Below are 10,822 nucleotides of genomic sequence, written 5' to 3'. Positions count from 1 at the left end.
GCCACCTAGTGGTTATTTGGTAAACTAACATGTCTCCAACGACTTTAGATTTGAAATGTGCTTCAAACAGGAAGTCAGAAAGTTGGTTTATAGAATAAACATTTTCCTCCAAAATGGACTGGAGGTTCTCTTATTTTCAGATAATATTGTAGATTGGGAACTTTGGAAATTAAAATTCTAAACTCATCAGGTACATGAATCATTTCTGCAAATTTTAAGTCACTCAATTCAAATTTTAAGCTTAAAATTTGCAGAAATGATTCCCTTAATTTGACAAAAAGATCCTTAAATTCTCTATATGAGTGGATACATTCCACTCCAGATTTCTAAGAACACACCTTTCGGGGAAAACAGGGAGGGAAAAAGCTTTGCCTTTTCTTTTCTCTACATCTTTAGAAACTTCTGACGAGCAAAGAAAGAGTCCGAGTAAACAGAGATGATATTTATTCATTCCTGCGATGAATACAGCTGTTGTAAACAAAAGTCACTGGAAATAAGAACTGAATACAGCAAAGAATTTGTTTAAAGTCAGGAATGTTCAGCTGGTCAAAGCCTCATAGCAGATTTCTGCTCTCTTCCCAAAGCTTAAAAAAACAAACTCTTAAGACATTTGTGAAATACATAAAAATGAGAAACGACAGTAAAAAAAAAAAAAAGGTGAAATAAAGAGCCAAAAATGTGCGTTTGAGCAACGTGAGAGCATATGTTCTTCAGCACACGTCTGGGAGAGAAGGTGAAAGGTTGGAGGAGATTGCCATCACAGTTGGAAGTGAAGGTTGGAGGAGCATCAGCTGAGGTCGGATCTGCAGGCATCGGATGTGGGATCGACTGGAAGATCCTTCCGCCTATTTTGAAATGCTCAAACTAAACAAGAATCCTCACATTTCGCCGCAAACTTCATTTTCTTTGCGCTCGGGTTATCGGCACAGCTGTGCAACATCGGGAAGAGGCTCCCGTTTGGAATGTGAGGAGGAATGGGAGGGGGGGGGGGGGGGGGGGGGGGGGGCAGGTGCCTGCTGTGCAGCTCATGCATGACGTTATCCAGCAGGAAAAACAATATACTAGAGCAGGATTTCATTTAGAGCTAAAGTGCCAGATAAGAGAAAAGGCTGGAAAAAGAGAGAAATCCCATTAGAACTCTGCTTTAACCTCTGACAGCATTCCCAGTGACAAAAATAGGATAGAAAAATGCCCTCTATATAGCATTTGACTGTTCATGTCTGTAGGTTAAAAATATAGATATTTATATATATATTTATATATACCAGGCTGCAAATATTCAACATCCCATTAGAAAACATTTGAGTGGAACAGGCACAGTAGTGTTACCCTGGATAGGAATGTTAGAAAACATATAAAAGAGTGGAAAGTGAAGCGCTGCAGCGCCGTGCAGGCAGGAAACCGTCTCCATCCCAAACCAACAGCTTAAACCTTTAGCTTTTAAAATCTATTCTTTGTGCATCACAAACAAAGGGAGAAAAGAAGACAGGCAACCAGGAAAGAGCGCCCCCTGCCTTCTGTCACGTCAGTAGTACTGAGAGAGAACCTGGAGAGAGCAGGAGACGTTTCCAGCGGTAAGGCCTCGGAGTCTTTCCATTGGCAAAGGTTAAACATCTGGAAGCAAATGACTCCCAACTCCACCGGCTCCAGTGTGCAAACGGAAAATCTGACAAGCAGGGGAGGAGTTTCTGTCTCGGTGAAGAGTTGGTGCTGGAGGGGGCTCGGGGAAATGCTCCTGCTCTCTGATTGGTGGACAGGCTGGGAGCCGGAGGCTGACTGGGCTCACGTCAAATGGATGGCTTTCTTTAGCTTCTCTATCTCCATCTGGGAGGAACACAAACAAACAAACAAACAAACAAAGGGGATCATCATGGAGGAGAGAAAACCACATGGAACATTGAGAATCACTTCCTGTTCTCTGCAAACAATTATCATATACTTCCTGTATGACCACCTGACTAGATTTTACTATAAAACATTACTTTGTTTTATTTTCCATCCTAAAATGTAAATATTTGTACGCAGATGATAATATTTTACACAAACTCAAACATGAAAAGTACATTTAATGATAGTAAAACCCAAAGATTTGTTGGTTTAGAAGACAAAGTGACAAAGTCCCGAACGCATCAACAGTATGTTCTGCATGAGCAGAAAACCACTGAACTTTGTTTTCTAGGCGATTTTCTTGGTTGATGACTCTGAAAAAGCAGACAAGCTGGTTTATCTTTGAGACTCGGCTGCACTGAAGTCATCCTTCCTGCTGGGAATCACAGATATGGAGGCGGCGTGCGGTGTTTCGCTGAAGGGATTACCCCAAAGTGACTGACAATGAGGACGGGACCAAAGGCAGCAGACCGGGCGCCAATGACAACGAGGCGTCACATCACCGCAAAGGCGGTCTGTCACTCTGACTGGTGAGTCCAGAGAAGGCCGGCTCCTTCAGTCCATGGATTATTACAATCTATGGATAAAATCTGTCCTCTACAATATCTGCACACAGATCAGTCTCATGGAAAGGTTTGTCTCCATTCTTTCTTTGTTCTCTAGATTTCAGGACAGAAACATTCGAATGTTTTCCTTAAACAGTCTGTTGGGGAGGACTGTGAGGAAGGAGGACTGTATTGCTGATTCGGGTTAGGAGTTTAACCGTAAACAAGATGGGGTGTCGGTCAGGACACAGGGAGGAGGAAAAAGGAGAGGTGACTCCACTTGTCAGACGTTCTGCATTTATTCCTTTGCTGAATATTCCAATTTAGTCTGTAAACAACAAAAATCCTCTCATCACTAAATAAATAACACAAATAGCCCTGCTGTAAATACATAAATTACATAAAACAAGAAAACTGACTCAGTATGTCATTATGAAATAAACTCCAAATAGGCAAAATGATAGGTAAATTGGCAACCTCCAGAATAGGCAAAATATATAAATATATAATCAGATTTGCTTTAAACCTCATAGAAACAGTTACAACAGTGACACCTAGCGGCCGAGAAAAATAACTGCACGAATAAAACGAGCGAAGCATATAAAACAATGGATTCAAACACTTACGTTTTCTCAGTTACTTAATATTGAAATACAGCAACTGGAATGAACTGTGGTGTTAGACAAGGTTTTTTGGCAACTTAAGTCTCTCTCTCTGCTGCTGGTCCAGAGCACATGGAAGCAGGAACTAGCTCAACAAATCCAGAAAAACCACCGAAGAAGAAAAGGAACTCGGCATCACTTCCTGTGATGTCATCAACAATGGGCTGAGCCTTCACAACAGCCGCCCCCAAATGTGCAAGGCACATTTGCTTCAAATAAACATAAAGTGCAAACTGAAACTAATCTTCCCCAGATGGCAATGCAGGTAACAAAACTAAACGAGCAACGGGTCGGGTGTACACATGTCCATTTATCTCAACATCAGCCGACCGGATGTGTCCATCATCACTCTGATGAATCTTAACAACTCTTCCTATGGGCCAGGAAGCTCGGGGCAGCTGAGAATCAACTAACATGATCACTGCACCCATGTAGAGTTCTGGGGTGGCTGAATGCCATTTCTGCCTGGTCTGCAAGGTGGGGAGGTATTCCCGAAGGAATCTTGCCCAAAAGTGGTCGGCGAGCACCTGTGAGTGCCGCCAACGTCTCTGACTCAGGATCTCAGTGTCTGGATAGACCACCTGAGGCAGCGATCCGTCAGGCCGCCCCATCAGGAGACTGTTAGGTGTCACAGGGTCAATGTCTGCCACGTCCGCAGAGACGTAGCCCAGAGGTTTAGAGTTAAGGATCATCTCCACCTCCAAGAGCACAGTAAGAAGCACTTCCTCGTAGACTGGTTGGGCTCCAACAGATGTGTATAGGGCCGTCTTCACAGAACGAATTTCCCGCTCCCACACACCACCAAAATGTGGAGCTGCTGGTGGGTTGAAGTGAAACCTAATTTTCTGCTGAGCAAGCTGTTGCTGTAGGGCAGGTTCCATGCTTGTAAAGGCCTCCTTGAGTTCACATTCTCCACCTTTGAAGTTGGTCCCCCGATCAGACCAAATCTCCGCTGGTGTCCCACGTCTGGCGATGAATCTTCTTAGGGCCATGAGGTAGGCGTCCACGTCCATGCTTCTCAGGAGATCCAGGTGCACTGCTCTGGTTGTCAGACACTTGAAGATTATTCCCCAACGCTTTTCATGGCGTCTAGCCACTTTAACCAGCATTGGACCGAAACAATCCACACCAGTGGAGTAAAAAGCTGGCTTGAATATTCTTAGGCGAGCAGCTGGCAGGTCTGCCATTTTAGGGATGGCTGGTCTGGCCCTCCAGCGCCGGCATTCCACACAGGTGTGTTGGTATTTGCGGATGGCCTCCCTGCCACGTAATATCCAGAATGATCTCCGCAACTCCGCAAAGACCCGCTCTGGACCTGGATGGTGGAGGTCTTGGTCGTACCTTTTAATCAGCAGCAGCGTAACTGGATGTGTCGGATCTAGGACGATCGGGTGCAACGTTAAGTCACTAAGGCCCTCTAACCGACGCAGCCGACCACCTACTCTTATTAGGCCTGATGACTGGTCCAGCTCAGGAGAGAGGGTAAGTAAGCGGCTGCTAGATGAGACTGACTTCCCTGCTGCTAACAGTTTGTAGTCCTCTGGGAAAGACTCTTGTTGTGCCTGCTGTATGACAAGTTTCTCCGCTTGGCGATACTCTTCGGCGATCGGAGGAGAATCTGACGGGCTCGATGCATGGAGGGCATGGACTTTAGCCTCGATGCACTCCTGCCAGGTCTTGTAAACAGTAGCATTTTGGCTGCTTGGTGAAGTAACTGCTAAACCACAGTAGGCAGTTTTCCGAAGCTCTGTAGAGTCTTCCTGTGGCTCTGTGCTAGGTCTCTCTGGCCAGGTGTCTGGGTCTTGGAGAAGAAAAGGAGGTCCTTGTGACCACCTATTATGCTCTGTGAGGGCTCTCAGGGGTTTCCCTCTGGTCAGGTCATCCGCCGGATTGTTGACTGAATCCACATAGCGCCAGGTACCATTCTTTGTGAGCTCTTGGATCTCGGCTACTCTTCCTCCGACAAAGACCTTATAGCGACAGGATTGTGATTGCAGCCAGGTTAAAACTGTTGTGGAGTCGGACCATAACACCATCTGATTCACTGTCCTGGTGAGTTCTTTCTCCAGGACATGAGCTAGTTGGGCAGCTGTGAGGGCAGCGCAGAGTTCCAGACGGGGAATCGATTGGACGCGCTTAGGAGCCACTCGTGATCGTGCAAGAATGAAGGACAGGTGTACCTCACCGTTGCTGTCTTGAGTTCGCAGGTAGGCCACTGCTCCGTAGGCTTGCTCAGAGGCATCCGCAAAAATGTGGACTTGGTGCGTGGTTTCTCCTGAGGTTGTACTTACAGGCACATAAGGCCGTGGGAGAGACAGCAGAGGTAGAAACTGAAGCTCTGCCTCCCAACTGGTCCAGGCTTGAAGTAGTTCTGAGGGCAGGTTGGAGTCGTCCCAACCACGTTTCTTGTCCCATAACTGCCGAATGATGAGCTTTGCGCGGGTGGTGTAGGGCAACAGATAACCTAAGGGATCATACTGTGATGCTAGGACTTTGTAGATGTTCCTGAGAGTTGGTTTCTCATAGGTCACGGACCTATGTTTGTAGCCCAGGGTGTCTGTCTCCCAGTTCCAACTGAGGCCAAGGGTAGATTCTTGTGGATCTGACTTATCTTGTGCGAGCCACAGCTCCAGGCTCTCAGATCTGGCATCTTGAGGTAAGTGGCTGAGTACACTTGCATCGTTGCAGGCCCACTGGCGTAAATCAAAGCCTGCTGATGCTAGGAGGGCTCTTAGACGATCCACGAGGGACTTGGCTTCCTCTGATGAGTCCAGACTCTGTAAGCAGTTATCAACGTAGAAGCAATTTTCCACTGAAAACTTCAGGTCCTCAATGGGATGGCTCTGATCTGCGACGAGGCGTTGAAGAGCATAAGTGGCACAGCAGGGGCTGCATGTTGTTCCAAAGGGAAGGACCTGCCACTCAAAAACTCTCGGAGGTTCATCCACTCGTAGGTCCCGCCACAGGAACTTGAGGAGGGGGCGATCGCCAGGAAGGAGGCGGACCTGGTGGAACATCCCTTTGATGTCACCACTAACTGCAATGGGGTGCTCTCGAAATCTTAACAGGACTCCAAGCAATGAAGCCCCGAGGGTGGGGCCCGGTAGGAGGAACTGATTCAGGGACTGTCCATGGTACTCATGAGAGCAGTTGAAAACCAGCCGGGATTTCCCATTGTGGCTAACAAGATGATGGGGAATGTACCACTCCTCTTGGTGAAAGGTTTCTTGAGGGACTTCCTTCACAGCACCTGCATCTATGAGTTTCTTTATTTCTTTCTTGTACACCTCAGCTTGTTCTGGGTTCCTCAGAAGGCGTCTCTCTGTGCTGCGCAGCAGAGCCAAGACAGAGTCCTTGGGTGCAGCTAGCAGTGGCATGTCTGGGTGGCGCAGTAATGGGGTGGCATATCTGTTGATGCCGTTCACCTCTGTGCGGATTGTATTGGCTTCGAGCATGTCCACAGCCTGTTGGTCCTGTTTGGAGCGAACAACTTCCTTTTCAGGTCGGTACGGCACGGTGTCCATTTGCCAGAGCCTCTCCACATGCTTGTAAAGCTCTTCAAACTTTGGTGGGGATGAGGTAAACAGGCACTGCACTGCATTGGTAGGCCGCCCCGTCAGGTGAACTGGGCCTTGGAGGGTCCACCCTAGTCTTGTGTGAACTGCTGCTGGGCTGCCGGGGGGACCGAGTCTGACTGGCTCAATTGGTGTGATGAGGTGAGGCTGGTCAGAACCGATAAGGAGGAACGGTTCTGCATCTCTAAGAGCAGGGATAGGAAGACCACGTAGGTGGCTGAACTTCTTCTGCAGGCGTTCAATGGGATAGGTGTGCTGGGCTAGGCTGAGATGGTTAGCTGTAAAGGCACCCTCAATCTTGTAGCTGGTGTGAGGCCGAGCCACTGAGGAGATGTGGAAGGTCACACCATATCCATGCAGGACCTGAATATCCTGTCTGACTGTGCGGAGAGGAAGATCTTCAGGTGTCCCCTTAATGCCCAGAGCTTTGGCTGCTGTTGGTAGCAGCATGGACCTTTCAGACCCATCATCCAGAATTGCAAATGCGCTCAGGGTCCGTCCACCATAATGGATGAGGATGGGAACCACCTTCAGCATGACTCGGCTTCCTGCTCCTGGTCGATCTAAGTAGAGGGTGTTGGAGGCAGAGCTGGTTAAGCAGCTTTCTTGTTTGGCTACTTCATGAGAAACTCTTTCAGTCTTTGCATTAATCTCATGAAGGGGCAGGAGATGCTTTCCATTGCACAAGCTGCAAGGTTTCTTTAATGTGCACTGAGCAGCAAGGTGGGTTCGTGCACAACGCCAGCAACGCCTATTGACTTGAATCCAGTCTTTTAGCTGCTCTTTGGAGAGTTTGGCAACTTCACCACACTGACTGAGATAATGTTCATTGCTGTCACAATAGGCGCAGTACACTTTACTCTTAAACTTCTCTTTCATGTAACCAGCTTTAGATGACAAGGTTGGTTTTGACTCACCAGCGCCATGGAGGACCATCACACTTTGTTTGGCTGTACGAGTCTCGTTCTTCATGCTCGGCCTGTCTCTGGAAGTCTTTGGAGTGGTTTGGTTGTCAAACCCTTGACACCAGGACTCATAGCGTAACCACTCTGACAGGTCAATTAAGGTGTGGCTGGTTCCTGCCTGCTTAAACTGGTGTCTGCGGAAATCAGCACACTGTTCAGGTGGAAGCTTGCTGAGGAGACGTGCAACGTGTGATCCACAGTTCAGTTCAACTTCACCTTCAGGGCCCAAGGTTTGCAGCAGCCCCACCAGAGACTGTATTTGGAGGGCAAACTTCTGAAATGCAGCAATATCTCCACGCTTCACTTTCGGTGCATCGAGAACACTGGCTATCTTTCTGAGGGCAAGTTGATGGGGTTGGCCAAACTTATCATGGAGAGCTGCCAGTGTGTCGGTGTAGGGGGTTGGAGAGTTCAGATAAGCATCCGCTATAAGCCTGGCTTCTTCCAGCTTAAGGTGGTCTACTAATACTTGGTATCTGAACAGTTCGGTGGTGTTAGCAGGAAGCAGGTTCTCTAGGGCTATGCGGAGCCTGGCAAACTCACTGGGGTCTGGATTTGTGAACTTAGGAATGGTAGGTTGAGGACCTCTATAGAGCTGTTCAGGTACTGCAGGTGGCATGTGGGGGTTAGCAGGCTGAATGCGTGGTGCTGCCCTCATAGCTGGAGATGGGGGCTGAGTTGGCTGAAAGAATGACTGCTTTGTATTTACAGAGGCTGCAGCCAGTGGTATATGTGGTGGAGGAGGAGGAGGCCACTGGGGGGAATTATCAGAGTCTCTAAAAGAGTAATATGCTTGGTTACTTGCCCCTTCAATCTTTAGCTGCTTCATATCCTGCTGCAGGTCTTCTTCAGGTTCAGGCCAGGGGGGAGGATCAGGCCAATCACTCTCCTCCTGAGGTTCTAGCTTAGGAAAGGATATCTGGGGAACTTCAACTCTGAGATGTTGAGCTGGACTGTGGGACTGAGCAATTTCTGATTTCAGTGTCCGAGCGACATTGATTAGCTCTTTGATCTCGCTTCGAGCTTCGTGCAGGTCCTTTAAGCCCGACTGGATCCACTGTTGTGACTGAAGCAGCTTGGCATTCTCCTCTTGAATAGCTCTGATCTCTGCAGAGAAGTGGGGGCCGTGGTGTGGTCCAGCCTGGTATGAGCGTGTGGGTGCAGACAGCGTTTCCCATCCCCTATTTCTCCTCTGGAAGCAGCTTGGGGCTAGCTGAGGCGTCTCGGAGTGAGCAGCATTCTCCATGAAGCTTCCTGAGGGAGCTTGAGGTGGTTGGAAGAAACTCATCTGGGCTGGGTCCTCTTGCAGGGGGGCGAGAGTCCTCAGTGGCGGTGGTGAGCTCCACTGTGGTAGATCTCTTGGCTGATATCCCACATAATCTACTTCATAATCTTGAAGACTGACAGGACGTCGAAACTGTCTCTTGGGCCTTACATCAGGGTGCATCTCTTCTGCGAGATCCATCTTGAGTACTGTTAATCCGGCTCGAAGGACCAGAATGTTGGGGAGGACTGTGAGGAAGGAGGACTGTATTGCTGATTCGGGTTAGGAGTTTAACCGTAAACAAGATGGGGTATCGGTCAGGACACAGGGAGGAGGAAAAAGGAGAGGTGACTCCACTTGTCAGACGTTCTGCATTTATTCCTTTGCTGAATATTCCAATTTAGTCTGTAAACAACAAAAATCCTCTCATCACTAAATAAATAACACAAATAGCCCTGCTGTAAATACATAAATTACATAAAACAAGAAAACTGACTCAGTATGTCATTATGAAATAAACTCCAAATAGGCAAAATGATAGGTAAATTGGCAACCTCCAGAATAGGCAAAATATATAAATATATAATCAGATTTGCTTTAAACCTCATAGAAACAGTTACAACAGTGACACCTAGCGGCCGAGAAAAATAACTGCACGAATAAAACGAGCGAAGCATATAAAACAATGGATTCAAACACTTACGTTTTCTCAGTTACTTAATATTGAAATACAGCAACTGGAATGAACTGTGGTGTTAGACAAGGTTTTTTGGCAACTTAAGTCTCTCTCTCTGCTGCTGGTCCAGAGCACATGGAAGCAGGAACTAGCTCAACAAATCCAGAAAAACCACCGAAGAAGAAAAGGAACTCGGCATCACTTCCTGTGATGTCATCAACAATGGGCTGAGCCTTCACAACACAGTCAAACCAGAAGATAAGAACCGCCCCGCTTAGCCTCGCCTCAACGGATGAATACGACTGAGAACATTTTTATAAATACATGATAATAAAGAAGAGTCCACCATGTTTGAAACTTTATTAGCCCCATCTTCTTAACAACAGAGGCAGCTGCAGAATATTCTACAGAGTGGGTTTGGTGGGACGGAACAACTGCAGCAAGAAATCCATATTTCCAGTTCAAACTAGAACGGTTTTTTATTTTGTTAAATGGAAATTTCTTTTCTTCTTGTTTCCTTCCGACTCTTTTCTGCACAAAAAAACTGTCCAAAGAGTCTTGTTTTTCCTTTCCTTTAGCGGTCAGCATAAGAAAACAGCGTTTGTGTTTAAGACACGTGACGGAGGAGAACGCCTATGATTGAATCAGAGAGGGGGAGGAGAGAGAAAAAAGAGAAATTTTTAGATTATAATAAGAGAAGAATCTAGATTATTGGATGGCTTTTACACTAAGTATTTGTTTAATGGCTTTTGTTTTTCAAATTTGATTTTGTTTTTCTGTAAAACCCTTTGAGTCGGAAAAGTGCCACAGAAATAAAGTTTGGATTTGATTCCCAACAGTTCAGCGCTGCAACCCTCTTTCAGAATAAAAGCCCAAACTTTTAGAAAACCAGGATCCTCTACATTTCAAAATGTATTCGAAAAGTGAAAAAAGTTTTGATGATTTTCCCTAAACTCTGACACAATCACTGTGTTCACTCATATGATGAGAAGCATCTTGAACGAATACCGACTGTTACTCGTTGAGTAGCTGGAAATGTGCTGCTTATGAATAGAAGCTTATGAAGTTTTTGTTGGCATTAAAGAAAAGTCTGCTAGAGGACCTGGACCACGGTACATTTGGAGGCCAGCGAGGAGCAGTGAGCGTAAACAAGGCAGGGCTGATCTGACCATGAACGCACAAACGCTCGATAAGTGCTTTAAGCTGAACGCAGACGGCTCAGCGTGTGGCTCCGCTGCCATCGATGCT

General features: G+C 46.8%; 1 protein-coding gene across 5 annotated transcripts in view; it reads right to left on the bottom strand.

The window, feature by feature from the left end:
* Positions 1-427: 427 nt before the first annotated feature.
* Positions 428-10,822, bottom strand: part of cd2ap (CD2 associated protein) — a 55,755-nt gene continuing 45,360 nt past the window's right edge. For 2 of the 5 annotated variants that reach the window (XM_023952734.1, XM_023952735.1), the window contains one exon: positions 428-1,824. In XM_023952734.1, coding sequence (XP_023808502.1) covers positions 1,783-1,824 — 42 coding nt within the window. In that variant the 3' untranslated portion in view covers positions 428-1,782. Of the gene's footprint in view, positions 1,825-2,584; positions 2,761-3,058; positions 10,819-10,822 lie in introns of those variants that run through there. The other 3 variants (XR_002872850.1, XR_002872849.1, XR_002872848.1) reach the window with 3 other exon arrangements.

The sequence above is a fragment of the Oryzias latipes genome, chromosome 24 (genome assembly GCF_002234675.1).
Source record: "Oryzias latipes chromosome 24, ASM223467v1".
In the NCBI taxonomy this organism is placed as follows: Eukaryota; Metazoa; Chordata; class Actinopteri; order Beloniformes; family Adrianichthyidae; genus Oryzias; species Oryzias latipes.
The sequence above is the reverse complement of the archived record's forward strand: the minus strand, read 5'-3'. Positions and strand labels throughout refer to the sequence as shown.